The sequence below is a fragment of the Saimiri boliviensis genome, chromosome 7, assembly GCF_048565385.1.
Source record: "Saimiri boliviensis isolate mSaiBol1 chromosome 7, mSaiBol1.pri, whole genome shotgun sequence".
Classification (NCBI taxonomy): domain Eukaryota; kingdom Metazoa; phylum Chordata; class Mammalia; order Primates; family Cebidae; genus Saimiri; species Saimiri boliviensis.
In genome coordinates this window covers 21,420,097-21,435,441 of record NC_133455.1, presented here as the reverse complement: position 1 = coordinate 21,435,441, position 15,345 = coordinate 21,420,097, and the positions used below count along the sequence as shown (strand labels likewise).

General features: G+C 48.5%; 2 protein-coding genes across 2 annotated transcripts in view; one reads left to right on the top strand and one right to left on the bottom strand.

Moving 5' to 3' along the window:
* ALDH2 (aldehyde dehydrogenase 2 family member) overlaps nucleotides 1-15,005 on the top strand; it is a 39,896-nt gene extending 24,891 nt beyond the window's left edge. The window contains exons 7-13 of the mRNA XM_003932242.4: nucleotides 256-369; nucleotides 1,043-1,145; nucleotides 1,540-1,724; nucleotides 6,126-6,290; nucleotides 8,094-8,251; nucleotides 10,019-10,133; nucleotides 14,567-15,005. Coding sequence (XP_003932291.1) covers nucleotides 256-369; nucleotides 1,043-1,145; nucleotides 1,540-1,724; nucleotides 6,126-6,290; nucleotides 8,094-8,251; nucleotides 10,019-10,133; nucleotides 14,567-14,599 — 873 coding nt within the window. The 3' untranslated portion in view covers nucleotides 14,600-15,005. The remainder of the gene's footprint in view (nucleotides 1-255; nucleotides 370-1,042; nucleotides 1,146-1,539; nucleotides 1,725-6,125; nucleotides 6,291-8,093; nucleotides 8,252-10,018; nucleotides 10,134-14,566) is intronic.
* Nucleotides 2,094-3,910, bottom strand: LOC120364905 (large ribosomal subunit protein eL8-like). The gene is given in 1 exon segment (XM_039471585.2): nucleotides 2,094-3,910. A coding segment is annotated over 1 exon segment (801 nt). The 5' UTR covers nucleotides 3,368-3,910; the 3' UTR covers nucleotides 2,094-2,566.
* Nucleotides 15,006-15,345: the final 340 nt, after the last annotated feature.

Genomic DNA, 15,345 nt, shown 5'->3' with positions numbered 1-15,345 from the left:
AAAAAACAAACAAAACCCACTATTGTTCTAAGTGAATGCTGTCAGAGGAGGGGCAAAGACACAGGGAACCCCAGGGAACTGGCTCCTTCTCTGTTTCATTAGGAATTCCCATGTGGTGCCCCATAAAACTGGCTTCTGTACTCATGTGTCCTTGGCAAACTGTCCCACCCTCTCTGAGAAAGGATGTGTCTTCCCTGGTCGGGCCCTTCTGAACAGGAGAGTGACTCCCAATGTCCCCTGGCTGTTTGCTCACAGGCCGGCTTTCCCCCTGGTGTGGTTAACATTGTTCCTGGATTTGGCCCTACCGCCGGGGCTGCTATTGCCTCCCATGAGGATGTGGACAAAGTGGCATTCACAGGCTCCACCGAGGTAAGGTGACCCTGGCCTCAAGCTTGCAACCTCCTTGGCCCAAGCTCCCCCTGTCCTCAGTGGATGACACACTCAAGATGAGCTTCTGGGTGTCAAATGGAGGTCTCTTCCTCCAGGACATGCCTCTGCAGAGCTCAGACGAGGAACCTGTAGGTAGCAGGAGGGGTGGGGCAGGGTTGAGCCCTTTGTGGTCTGGTTGTCACACTAGCTGCCCTTGGGAGGGGCCAGTGTCCCATGTGGACTAAGCAGGCCAGGCCTGGCCAGGCTCCACATAGCCCAAAGCTGACCGCCTGCCCCAAATCAAATCACCCTGGCCAGGTCAGACTCCTTGACCAGGACTGCCGTTGTGGTTAAAAATTAGCCCTGTGTGGTAGCGTGTGCGTTGGGCCCCACCTACACGGAAGTCTGAGGCAGGAGGATTGCCAGAGCCTGAGAGGTCAAGGCTGCAGTGAGCTGCGATCATGCCACTGCACTCCAGCCTGGGTGACAGAGTGTGACCCTGCTCCCCGCTCTCCCCCCACCCAAAAAAGTGAACATCTATTTGGTGAAATTCTCTGGGTCTCTTGTGGTCCAGTTGCTCGCTCAAGCCATGGGGTCCCTGTTCTGTGTTTCTAGAGCGCTGGGCTTCTTTTCCCCACACTGAGAGCTCCTTCCTGTCTCTGTGTCCCCATAGACTGGCCGCCTAATCCAGGTAGCTGCCGGGAGTAGCAACCTCAAGAGAGTGACCCTGGAGCTAGGGGGGAAGAGCCCCAATATCATCATGTCAGATGCCGACAGTGAGTTTCTGGCTGGGGGAGGCTGGCCGCCTGTGCTGTGGTTCTGCCCCAGTGCCCAGTGGCATTGCTGTCTCTAAGTCCTCAGGATAAGACACCAGTGCTGGCCCATGTGGCCTGGCCTTGGCCTGTCCCCAAGGCTGCTCTCTGCATCATCAGGCCAAGCCATGCCCCTGCTGTCTGACTCATCCACTTGCCACCATCAGGCCCTTTGTCCTGGTGGGTGGTAGTCTCCCAGATCGCCCCTCTTCTCCCTCCCTGTGTCTGTCTCTGGCACCCGGCAGGCACCAGCCCTGACAGGGGTGGGAAAAGGCTCCTTTGGGCAGATGACCACCAGGGCCAGGGTCCTCCTCCTCTTCTCACTGCTGCTTTTCTGTCCCCTGCCTGCTTCCCACAGTGGACTGGGCCGTGGAGCAGGCCCACTTTGCCCTGTTCTTCAACCAGGGCCAGTGCTGCTGTGCCGGCTCCCGGACCTTCGTGCAAGAGGACATCTATGATGAGTTTGTGGAGCGGAGCGTTGCCCGGGCCAAGTCTCGGGTGGTCGGGAACCCCTTTGACAGTACGACTGAGCAGGGGCCGCAGGTGAGCCGGGCAGTGCAGCAGTGTCTGGGTGTCCAGAGCCAGCATGAGAAGCAGAGAGTGCATCAGGCTTGGGTCAGGTGGGACTTGGTTCAGGTCTCAGCTCTGCCATGCAGCAGCTGTGTGCCCCTGGGAAGCTGTGTTACTTCCCTCAACCTCCATTTCCCCATCCTGGGGCCTGCCCTGCCTTTTTCATGGGGTGACTGTGATGTGGAAATTGCACTTATGTAACAAATACCAAGAGTGTATGCAAAAGGGAATGTGTTTCCCAGACCTTGGTCATCAGTAGAAATACATCCACCAGAAGATACACAGCCCTGTGAACTATGGTATCCGAGAGCCATGGTATGGGTAGTGTGTAGGGACTTGATTTCACTTCATGTTTTGAGCTGTTTGATTTTATTTACCTGCTTATTTTTTAGAGATAAAGTCTCGCCTTGTTGCTCAGGCTAGAGTGCAGTGGTGCAATCATACCTCACTGCAGCCTCTAACTCCTGGGCTCAAACAGTCCTGCTGCTGTGGCCGCCCAAAGTGCTGGGATTACAGACATGAACCACTGCACCCAGCCTGCATTTTACTTCTGAGCAGCTTTAGGTTTATAGAAAAATTGAGCTGAACCTACAAAGGGTACCTATATATTCCTCTGCACCTCCCTCCTCCCCCAGTTTCCCCTTATATTCATATCCTGCATGAGCGTAGTGCATCCTAAAGTACTGATGAGCCATTACTGATATCTTATTATTAACCTAAGTCTGTATTGTATATTTGGGATCACTTTTTGTGAGTGTCTTTTTTTTTTTTTTGAAGGAAAATTTGTATTACTTTTTAACAAAACTGTGTACAATTTAACCCAGTTTTGTGGCAAGTTCTTTAGCCTTTGCCTTTTCAAGCTTGGCGATGCGAGCCACAGACTTGGGACCCAGGACATTGCCTCCCCAGTGACGGCGGATCTCATCATATCTATCATTATAGTTGGTGCGGATAGCTTCCACCAGCTTAGCCAGAGCACCTTTGTCTTCCGAGTTCACGTGTGTGAAGGCAACAGTGGTGCAGGTCTTCCTGTGGACTAGACGTCCCAGTCTTGCCTTCCCCTTGATAATGCAGTAAGGGACTCCCATTTTACGACACAGGGCAGGCAAGAAGACAACGAGCTCAATAGGGTCCACGTCGTGGGCTATCACCACCAGCTGAGCTTTCTTGTTCTCCACCAAGGTGGTGATGGTGTTAACTCCTGCTCAAAGGACAGGTGGTCTCTTAGTGGGGACGTCCCCTTTGCCAGCCGCTTTCTTCTCGGCCCGGGCCAACAGCCTCTGCTTCTTTTCTTTTTTCGTTTCTGGTTTATACTTGTGGGCCAGCTTAAGCAGCTGAGTAGCTGTTTGGCGGTCCAGGGCCTGGGTGAACTGGTTAATTGCAGGGGGCACTTTCAGCCGCTTATAGAGGATGGCTCTTTGCCGCTGCAACCTGATATAGCGGGGCCATTTCACAAAGCGGGTGAGGTCTCTTTTGGGCTGGACGTCTTGTCCAATTCCAAAATTTTTCGGCCTTTTCTCAAATAGTGGATTCACCACTTTCTTGGCCTCCTGCTTCTTCACGACAGCAGGGGCTGGAGCCACCTTCTTCCCCTTGGCTTTCTTTCCTTTCGGCATCTTGGGTGTCGGGAAGAGAGAGCGTGAGTGTCTTTTTTTGTTTTAAATGGAGACAGTCTTGCCCTGTCTCCCAGACTGGAGTGCAGTGGTGCGATCTTGGCTCACGCCTCCTGGGTTCAAGCAATTCTTGTGCCTCAGCCTCCTGAATAGCTGGGACTACAGGACTACAGGTGAGCACTACCATGACTGGCTAATTTTTTGTATTTTATTAGAGACAGGGTTTTACTATGCCCATGCTGGTTTTGAACTCCTGACCTCAGGCAGTCTGCCTGCCTCGGCCTCCCAAAGTGCTAGGATTACAGGTGTGAGCCACTGTTCCTGGCCTCAGGGTCATTTTTTGTGTTGTGCTTACTATGGGCTCAGACAAATGTAATAAGATATATACCCGGCCGGGTGCGGTGGCTCAAGCCTGTAATCCCAGCACTTTGGGAGGCCGAGATGGGTGGATCACAAGGTCAAGAGATCGAGACCGTCCTGGTCAACATGGTGAAACCCCGTCTCTACTAAAATACAAAAAAAAAATTAGCTGGGCATGGTGGCGCGTGCCTGTAATCCCAGATATGCAGGAGGCTGAGGCAGGAGAATTGCCTGAACCCAGGAGGCGGAGGTTGCAGTGAGCCGAGATCGCGCCATTTATTTAAAAATTAAAAATAAAATTAAACAGCAAACCACACTGCCATGTGTGTACCTATGCAACAATCTTGCATGTTCTTCACAAGTACCCCAAAACCTAAAATGCAATAAAAAAAAAAGAAAAAGAAAAGAAAATATTCCTTAAACTTTAAAAAATAAATAAATAAATAAAATTTTAAAAAGCAAAAAAAATCAGCCAGACATGGTGATGTGTAACTATACTCTCAGCTACTTGGGAGGCTGAGATGGGAGCCCAGGAGGTCAAGGCTGCAGTGAGCAGTGATTACACTACTGCACTGCTGTCTGAGTGACGGAGTGAGACCCTGACTCTGAAAAAAAGGTGTTTAATGTAAAAAATAAGACTCTTTCATTTTTCAAATTCTCCATAGGTAAGCACACATGCACACACAGTTATGTTGTTGTATGTTTATTTTTTAAAAATAGGCCGGGTGGGACAGGTGTGGTGACTCATGCCTATAATCCCAGCACTTTGGGAGACTGAGGAGGGCAGATCATGAAGGCAGGAGTTCGAGACCAGCCTGATCAACATGGTGAAACCCCGTCTATACTAAAAATACAAAAAAAAATTATCTAGGCGTGGTGGCACATGCCTGTAGGCCCAGCTACTTTGGAGGCTGAGGCAGGAGAATTGCTTGAACCGGGAGGCGGAGGTTGCAGTGAACTGAGATCCCACCACTGCACTCCAGCCTGGGCAACAGAGCAAGACTCTGTCTCAAAAAAAAAAAAAAAAAAAAATATATATATATATATATATATATATATATATATATATAGGCTGGGTGTGGTGGCTCACCCCTGCAATCCTAACACTTGGGAGGCCAAGGTGGGCCAAACACTTGAGCCCAAGAGTTGGAGACTAACCTGGGCAACATAGCAAAACCCCATCTCTACTAAAAATATAAAAATTAGCCAGGTGTGGGGTAAGCACCTGTGGTCTCAGCTACTTGGGAGACTGAGGTGAGATCACCTGAGCCCAGGGAGGTTGAGGTTGCAGTGAGCTGTGATTGTGCCACTGCTCTTCAGCGCGGGCAATAAAGTGAGACTCTGTTACTCTTATCCCCACCCCAAAAAGGAGATATAGTGCATATTGTTCTACAAGCTTTCCTTCTTTTTTTTTGTTTTTTGAGATGAAGTCTCACTCTATTGCCCTAGCTGGAGTGCAGTGACACAATCTTGGCTTACTGCAACCTCCACCTCCTGGGTTCATACGATTCTCCTGCCTCAGCCTCCCGAGTAGCTGGGACTATAGTCACGCACCACCATATCTGGCCAATTTTTATATTCTTAGTAGAGATGGGGTTTCACCATGTTGGCTGGGCTGGTCTTGAACTCTTGACCTTGTGATCCACCCGCCTCAGGCTCCCAAAGTACTGGGATTACAGGTGTGAGACACCATGCCCAGCCCAAGTTTTCCTTCTTTTTTTTTTTTAATTTAAATATTTTTTGTTTGTTTTTATAAATAGAGACAAGGTTTTTCCATGTCAGTCAGCCTGACCTCAGGTAATCTGCCGGCTTCAGCCTCCCAAAGTGCTGGGATTACAGGCATAAGCCACCGCAGTTGGCCATCTTTCCTTCTTTTTACAGAATATTTTGGGCCATCTTCCTCTGTCAGTTAGTTTACAGATCTGTTAGTGATGATGACAGAATATATTGCATAATAATTTTAACCAACTCCTCTGCTGATTTATACTTAGAATTGTTTCCATCTTTTGCCTTTACAAAATCTTCCCCTAGCCTGGGCAACAAGGCAAAACCCCGTCTCTACTAAAAATACAAAAATCAGCCCCGCATAGTGGTATGTGGCTATAGGCCCAGCTAGTTTTGGGGGGCTGAGGTGGGGGATCGCTTGAGCCTGGGAGGTGGTGCTAATCTAATAGTTGAAAAGTAAAAAATGGATGTGATGTGCATTTTTTTGATGAGCGGAGGAAGCTGGGCCTTTTTTGTGTTTTCTGATAATGGTCTTATGTGTTTCCTCTTCAAATCTTGCTTACTTATGACCTTGGTCCATTTCCCAGTTGTCTAGTTGCCTGCGTAATTCTAAGCCTGAAGCCTAGCAGAGGTCTGAATCTGACGTTTCCATAACTCTGGGCTCCTTCCCCCACAGGTGGATGAAACTCAGTTTAAGAAGATCCTCGGCTACATCAACTCTGGGAAACAAGAAGGGGCAAAGCTGCTGTGTGGTGGGGGCGTTGCTGCCGACCGTGGCTACTTTATCCAGCCCACTGTGTTTGGAGATGTGCAGGATGGCATGACCATCGCCAAGGAGGAGGTGAGCACCTGGGGCTGGTGCTCTGGGAATGTTCTTGGCAGAAGGAGACATAAACAATTCAGCCTGGCATCCTGACGCTGTTACCCATCTGCTATCTTGGGGGCAGATCATGCCCAGAACAAGTTTCCAGAACAAGTGATTCATGGTATGCATCTGATCTTGTCACTCCTCTTCAGCTTATATCCTGTCTGGGAGATCGTCTGCATTCCCCAGCATGACCTGCAGGCCCTTGTGTCATGGCCCTGAGAGCCAGAAGTCTAGGAATGACTGCCTGCTCCTTCCCATAGCCTATTTTTTTTCAGTCAGGGTCTTGCTATGTTACCCAGGCTGGAGTGCAGTGGGGTGATCATGGCTCCTTAGGGCTTTGAATTCCCGGGCTCAAGTGATTCTGCCACCTCAGCCCCCTGAGTAGCTGAGACTACAGGTGCTCACCACCATGTCTGCTAATTTTTTTTTTTTTTTTTTTTTTAAACAGACTCTCGCTCTGTCGCCCAGGCTGGAGTGCAGTGGCGCGATCTCGGCTCACCGTAACTTCCGCCTCCCGGGTTCAAGTGACTCTTCTGCCTCAGCCTCCTGGCCTGGCTAATGTTTTAAAATTTTTTTAGTAGATGCTGGGTGTAGTGTCTCAACCCTGTAATCCCAGCACTTTGGGAGTCCGAGGCGAGTAGGTCATCTGAGGTCAGGAGTTCAAGACCAGCCTGGCCAACTTGGTGAAACTGCATCTCTACTAAAAATACAAAAATTAGCCGGGCGTGGTGGTGCTTGCCTGTACTCCCAGCTACTAGTAGGGGCTGAGGCAGGAGAATTGCTTGAACCCAGGAGGCAGAGGTTTCAGTGTGCTGAGATTGCACCTCTGTATTCCAGCCTAGGAGATAGAGTGAGACTTAATCGCAAAAAAAAATTTTTTTTAACTTCTGACCTGATGATCTACCTACCTCAGCCTCCCAAAGTGCTGGGATTACAGGCATGAGCCACTGCGCCTGGCCTAAGCTTCCCTTCTGTTTACAGAATATCTTAGGCCATCTTTCTGTGGGCCAGCACTTTGGGAGTCTGAGGCAGACTCCCAGGTTTTTTTTTTTTTTTGGAGACAGTCTCGCTCTGTCACCCAGACTGGAATACAGTGGTGTGATCTTGGCTCACTACAACCTCTACCTCTCGGGTTCAAGCTATTCTCCTACCTCAGCCTCCAGAGTAGCTGGGATTACAGGTGTGCACCACCACACTCAGCTAATTTTTTGTATTTTTAGTAGAGACAGGGTTTCGATATGTTGGCCAGACTGGTCTTGAACTCCTGACCTCCCAGGATCCACCTGCCTCAGTCTCCCAAAGTTCTGGGTTCAGGGGTGAGCCACTGTGCCCAGCCAAAATTTTTTTTTTTTTTTTTTAAGTAAAGACGAGGTCTTACTACGTTTGCCAGGCTGGACTTGAACTCCTAGACTCAAGCAGTACTCCCACCTTGGCTTCCCAAAGTGCTGGGATTACAGGCATGAGCCACTGTGCCCAGCCAACTTAAATTATTTGACAGTAAATCTACATGTCATGTGTGAATAACTCATACCTGGCAGGATTATTTAGAAATGGGAAACTGTATATAAAGCCTGGGGCCCACAGGAGGAAGTTGGCCCCTGTTAGCTTCCTTCCCTCTGCATTCTGCTGGGCTTGATGGCTATTGTCTTCCCTGGAACTGTTAGAACATGGCTAGGGGCTCATCCTCTGTCTGGAATCACCTGTTCCACTCTGCGAGAGCTCGATGGCAGGTGCCTCCATGCTGACGCACCACCCTACTCTGCTCTCTCACTCCAGATCTTCGGGCCAGTGATGCAGATTCTGAAGTTCAAGACCATGGAGGAAGTTGTCGGGAGAGCCAACAATTCCACGTACGGGCTGGCCGCGGCTGTCTTCACAAAGGACTTGGACAAGGCCAATTACCTGTCTCAGGCCCTCCAGGCGGGCACCGTGTGGTAAGAGCCTCCCAGCAGCCCTTCACAATCCAACAGAGATTCCTGAAAGCCAGGGCCTTTGGGAATCCAGTGGTCACTATCCCAGAATTTGGGGAGCTAGGCTCAGTTTCTCCTGGGTCAGGGTGTGATGTCAATTTGAGAGTTCCTGCTACGTCACCTCTGGGGAATCAAGCTTCTCTGTGGAGCAAAGGCCCTGCACCTGTCTTTGGCAGGCAGCTGGGTGTCGGGGCTCCTCCCCAGCTTCCTCAGGGCAGGAGACCAGAACAGAGGGAGCCATGATTGTGACACTGATCCTAAAGGCTTAGCCCCTGCTTCATAGCCACAAGGATGGCTATATTTTTATTATTTATTTTTAGGTTTTGTTTTGCAACGGAGTCTTGCTCTGTTACCCAGACTAGAGTGCAGTGGCGCAATCTGGGCTCACTGCAACCTCCGCCTCCCAGGTTTAAGCAATTCTTCTGCCTCAGCCTCCCGAGTAGCTGGGATTACAGGTGCCTGCTACCATGCCCAGCTAATTTTTGTATTTTTAGTAGAGACAGGGTTTCACCTTCTTGGCCAGGCTGGTCTCTAACTCCCGACCTTGTGACTCAACCGTCTCGGCCTCCCAAAGTGTTGGGATTACAGGCCACTGCACCTGGCCTAGTTTTATTTTTTGGGCTACAGTCAGGAGATTGAGACCAGCCTGACCAATATGGTGAAACTCCATCTCTACTAAAAATACAAAATTTAGCTGGGTATGGTGGCAGGCGCCTATAATCCCAGCTATTCAGGAGGCTAAGGCAGGAGAATTGCTTGAACCTGGGAAGCGGAGGTTGCAGTGAGCCAAGATTGTGCCACTGCACTCCAGCCTGGCGACAGAGCAAGACTCCGTCTCAAAAATAAATAAAATAAAATGTATGAATTTTAAATTTAAATAAAATTTAGTAATTTTTTTAAATTGCAAAAAGAAAAAGCCATCCAGGCACAGTGGCTCACACCAGTAATCCCAGTGCTTTGGGAGGCTAAGGCAAAGGACTTGAGGCCAGGAGTTGGAGACCAGCCTGGGCAACATAGTGAGACCCCCATCTCTACAAATTAAAAGATAAGGCCGGGCACAGTGGTTCACACCTCTAATCCCAGCACTTTGGGAGGCCGAGGCGGGCGGATCACGAGGTCAAGAGATCAAGACCATCCTGGCCAACATGGTGAAACCCCATCTCTACTAAAAATACAAAAAAATTAGCCAGGTGTGGTGGCACGCATCTGTGGTCCCAGCTACTTGGCAGGCTGAGGCAGAAGAATTGCTTGAACCAAGGAGGCGGATGTTGCAGTGAGCTGAAATTGTACCACTGCACTGCAGCCTGGCGACAGAGCAAGACTCCATCTCAAAAATAAAATAAAATAAAATAAAAATTAGCCAGACATGGTGGCACGTACCTGTAGTCCTAGCTACTTGGGAGGCTGAGGCCAGAGGATCACTGGAGGCCAGGAGTTGAAGACCAGCCTGGGTAACATAGTAAGACCTCGTCTCTTAAAAAAAAAAGTCACTGCCAGGCATGGGATAGCATGTGCTTGTAGTCCCAGCTACTCGGGAGGCTGAGGCAGGAGGTTTCAGTGAGCTGAGATCATGCCATGGCAACTCCAGCCTGGGCGACAGAGAAAGAGTCCATTTAAAAAAATTTTTTTTAAGTTAAAAATAAATAAAGACTTTGGAGCAATACCAGGGATCCCAGGAGTGTAACCTATAACTCCCAAGAGTGATTTCTGCAATCTCACTTCAAATTACAGGGTCAATTGCTATGATGTGTTTGGCGCCCAGTCACCCTTTGGAGGCTACAAAATGTCAGGGAGTGGCCGGGAGCTAGGCGAGTACAGCCTTCAGGCATACACCGAAGTGAAAACCGTGAGTGTGGGACCTGCTGGGGATCAGAGCCTGCTGTGGGATTGGGGTCTGCTGAGGGCTCAGGGCCTGCTTGGGGTTCAGGGTCTACCGGTGGCTTAGAACCTGCTGTGGGCTTGGGGTCTGTTGGGGGCTCAGGGCCTGCCAGAGGTTTAGGACCTGCTGGGGGCTTGGGGCCTGCCAGGGGTTTGGGATCTGCTGAGCGAGCCACCTGTCAGCCTCTCCCTTATGCATGAGGCCATCAGTGTTTCCTACTAATTTCCCATTTTAAGCCTGAAAAGCAACAACAGAGGGTAAAGACCCAGCCTCTGCTCTGTCCCATGAGAAATACTGAGGGATGTGCCCCCAGCAGGCCTATGCAGTCATTTGCTGGGCTTTTTTATTGACCAAGGCCTATAGAGCCTGAGAAGAGGGGGAGACCTCAGGGGGTGAAGCCAAGAGGAAAAGTTTCTAGTAAGAATTGGCTATTAGATTGAAATGGAGCAATTCCCATAGTAAAAAATATAAAGTAAAATTAAAAATAAATAATAACAAAAGAATAAGCTATTAAGCATGAGATATCAAGGCTTGTAGCTATACCCAACTCCTTTGATTTGCAATTTCAGTGATTGGTATATAGCCTGAAGGACTCATCAGAAATGCAAGGAAAGCATTACTTCCATAAATGTTCATCACTGCTTTATCTCTAAAAGGGGAAAATCAGATGTAACCTAAATGTCCAGTAAATTATAGAACACCCCAGTCATGGAGTAATAGGTATCTATTACAGATGTTTTTCTAGAATATTTATATGGAAAATGCTTAGCCTTTAAAGTAAAAACAGTACACAAAGTAATGTACGTTCAGTATAAGCCCAGTTTTTGGAATATATGTACATATGTAGATACTCAGATACATTTACTTATAAATATGAAAAAAGACAGGAAAACGTGGAGCGTGGTGGTCCGTGCTTGTAGTCTCAGCTACTTGGGAGGCCAAGGTGGGAGGATCACTTGAGCTACAAGTTTGAGGCCAGCCTGAAAAACAGATTGAGCAGACCTTTCCAGGACTGGAATCACCAGACTGGAGTGCAGTGGTGCCATCACAGCTCACTGCAACCTCCACCTCCTGGGCTCGAGTCATCCTCACATCTCAGCCTCCCAAGTAGCTGGGACTACAGGTGCATATCACCATTGCTAGCTAATTTTAGTATTTTTTGTACAGATTGGGTCTCACCCTGTTACTCAGGCTGGTCTCAATCTCCTGGGCTCAAGTGATTTTCCTGCCTTGGTCCCAAGGTGCTGTGATTGTAGTCATGAGCTACCACACTTAAACTGGCTCTCAGTTTTGTAAGTTGAAAAACTTGGTCAGGCCAAATAAGAGTCATGTTGGCCAATTTCATGAGACTAATTTGGCAACGTAGCAAGACACCATCTCATTAAAGAAAAACACAACAGGGAAATACACGAAAGTAAAAATGATTTTCTCTCTACCATGAACACTAATTACAGTTTAACCAGAAAACATAAACATAAGTAGTGTTTAAAGAAGAGGCAAACGGGTTGAGCTGGCCTTTCCAGGATTGGAAAAGAGGAGCCTCAGGGCAAGCCTGCCAGCTGTGGAGTAGGTGAGAAAAGGCAGATGGGACTCATTCAGGGCTACAGTGCCAAGCCTGAGACTGAAGAGGCTGAGGGCACAGCCTGTGTTCCTGAAAAGCTCACTGGAATCAACTAAACATGTTTGCTTCTTTAGTGTGGAGACTTTCCAATCTATGCAAAGAACAGGTATAAATGGTAGAATGATGCCAGGCGCAATGGCTCATGCCTGTAATCCCAGCATTTTGGGAGGCCGAGGCAGGCAGATCACTTGAGGTTAGGAGTTCAAGACCAGCCTGGTCAACATGGTGAAACCCCATCTCTACTAAAAATGCAAAAATTAGCCAGGCTGTTGGCGGGTGTCTGTGGTCCCAGCTACTTGGGAGGCTGAGGCAGTTGTTGTCTGAACCCGGGAGGCAGAGGTTGCAGTGAGCTGAGACTGAGCAACAGAGCCTGGGCAACAGAGCAAGGCTCTGTCTCAAAAACAAACAAACAAACAAAAAAAACCAGTAGAAGGAGCCTCTGTGTCCCCACCATAAAGCTATGACAAAGATCAGCTCACAGGCAGTCTTGTTTCCTTTAACTCCACCCAGTTCCCAGCAGGTATTCTTCATCCACTGCCTGAGCAGAGCCCACAGCACCAGGAGGTGCCCATGTGGGTGGACAGCTTGTGCTGGGCTTTAAGTCATGACACTGGATAAAAGGTCCTTCAGTTGCTGGAGAGTCTTTTTATTTTTTATTTTTTAAAACGGGGTTTCACCATGTTGGTCAGGCTGGTCTTGAACTCCCAACCTCAGGAGATCTGCCCGCCTTGGCCTCAAGTGCTTGGATTACAGGCATGAGCCACCACGCCCGGCCTGGAGAGTCTTAAATCTTGGCACATGACTAGGGTTAAAGAGGTGACATCTAGGATGGTCATGTGACAGGGGGGTATTTAAGCTGATATACCTGAAGGATGAGTGGAAGTTGAGTTGGTGAAAGGAGGAAGAGAAGAACATTCTCAACAAAGAGGACGGCTTCGGGAAAAGCTGTGATGGCGAGAAATATGGCTCTTCCAGGAACTGCAGGAAGATGGTGGTGGAAGATGTGGTTAGTGGGGAGACAGCAGGGCCAGACTGCACTGGGCCTTGTTGGCCATGATGTGGGGTTTGGTGTCTGTGATAATGGATTTTGTTCTCACCTATGGGAGCATTTTAAGAAGAATGAGGTGGCTCAATTTTTTGTTTTTGTTTTTTGTTTGTTTTTTTTGAGACAGAGTCTCTCTCGGTTGCCCAGACTGGAGCACAGTGGCACGATCTTGGCTCACTGCAACCTTTCTCCTAACTCAGCCACTCATGTACTTGGGATTACAGGTGTTTACCACCACACCTGGCTAATTTTTTGTATTTGCACTAGAGATGGGATTTTGCCATGTTGACCAGGCTGATCTTAAACTTCTGGCTTCAAGTGATCCACCCGCCTTGGCCTCCCAAAGTGCTGGAATTACAGGCATGAGCCACTGTGCCCCACCCAATTTGTATTTTTAAAAGATTGCTCTGCTTAATCTACAGAGACAGAAACTTATTACTGGTTGCCTAGGGCGTGGGGAATGGGGAGTGGCTGTTCATGGGTGCAAGATTGCTTTTGGAGATGATGCACATGTTCTAAAATTGGAGTATAGTGATGATTGCACAACTTGAAATACTCTAAAAGCAATTACACTTGATTGTGCATAAATTGTATCTCAATAAAGTTTTTTTTTGTTTTTTTTTTGAGATGGAGTCTCGCTCTGTCACCAGACTGGAGTGTAGTGGCACGATTTTGGCTCACTGCAACCTCCGTCGCCCGGGTTCAAGCGATTCTCCTGCCTTAGCCTCCTGAGTAGCTGGGACTACAGACGCGCACCACAACACCCAGCTAACTTTTGTATTTTTAGTAGAGACAGGGTTTCACCATGTTGGCCAGGACTGTCTTGATTTCTTGACCTTGTGATCTGCCTGCCTTGGCATCCTAAGGTGCTGGGATTATAGGTGTGAACCATCACACCTGGCCCAAGAAAGTTGTTTAAAAATTTAGCAAAGCTCACTCTGCCTTCAGTAGGGAGAATGGCCCATCTGGTAAGAGGAGGGATGAGGGAGCTGTCAGGAGACTGCTCCAAGGAGAAAGATGATGGGGGTTTAGACTGGAGTGGTGCAGCACACGTGGAGAAAAGAGGGCATATTTGACGAGAAGCCCGGACTGGGATTGGCGACTCTGGATATGGAAAAGAAAAGCAAAACTAGGAATCAAAGGTGGCACCCAAGTTTCCAAGGAGGGTTTGAGTGGTGACGCTAGTCCTGTGACAGGGAACACTGAAGGTCCTTGGTTCTCTTTAGGGTTGTGTTTGGGGTACCTGTCCAAACCCAGGAGGAGATGGGCTTGGAGCTCCAGGGGCAAGATCCAGATTCAAAATAGAAATTCTGAAAAAAAATAGAAATCACTGGCCTATAACTGTTCATCGATAGTTACAGGCCAGGTGTGGTGGCTCATGCCTGTAATTTCAGCACTTTGGGAGGCCCAGATAGGAGGGACACTTGAGCCCAGGAGTTCAAGACCAGCCTGGGTAACATAATGAGACTCCATCTCTAATAAAAATACAAAAAGTTAGCTAGGTGTGATGGTGCATGCCTGTAGTCCCAGCTACTTGGGAAGCTGAGGTGGGAGGATTGCTTGAGCCAAGAGGTCAAGGCTGCAGTGAGCTGTGATTGCACCCCTGCACTCCAGCCTGGACGAATAGAAAAAGAAAATGCCCCTTCTGCTCACACTCAGCAAGCACCTAGCTGAGGGCGCCTGCAGATCACAGGGAAGCAGGAAGATCTAACTGCTTCTCTGTGCCCCTTTCAGGTCACAGTCAAAGTGCCTCAGAAGAACTCCTAAGAACCACGCGGGCTTCCTTCCTCAGCCATTGATCGAAAGTTCAACAAGATCAGCAACAAAGCCAAGAAAAATGATCCTTGCATGCTGAATATCTCAAAAGAGAAAATCTTCCCACAAAATCTCTTGGGTCAAGAAAGTTCTTGAATTTGAATTGATAAACATGGTGGGTTGGTTGAGGGTAAGAGGATATTGGGAACCTTTTGAACAGCAACAATACTGCTAGCTTTCAGGGTGACTTTTAAAAAAACAGATTCAAATGTCTTATCCTCTCTCTGAAACGCTTCCTGTAACTTGAGTTTATGGGGGAAGAAAAAGCCCTTGTTTAAAATTATATCAGCATCAGGGCATCTGCTACACCCTGCTTTGTATTCTGGGCTCAGATTCATTAAAAACAAGCTGCTCTTAACTTATTGGGTAACTGTTTGTCCATCTCAATAACCCAAGGAAGGCGGGGAACGGTGGCTCATGCCTGTAATCCCAGCACTTTGGGAGGCCGAGGCGGGTGCATCATGCAAGGTGAGGGGTTTGAGACCAGCCTGGCGAACACGGTGAAACCCCGTCTCTACTAAAAGTACAAAAATTAGCCAGGCATGGGGGCTGGTCCCTGTAATCCCAGCTACTTGGGAATCTGAGGCAGGAAAATTGCTTGAACCTGGGAGGTAGAGGTTGCAGTGAGTGGTGTTCACACCACTTCATTCTAGCCTGGGCATCAGAGTGAGACTCCATCTCAAAATAAATAATAAAAT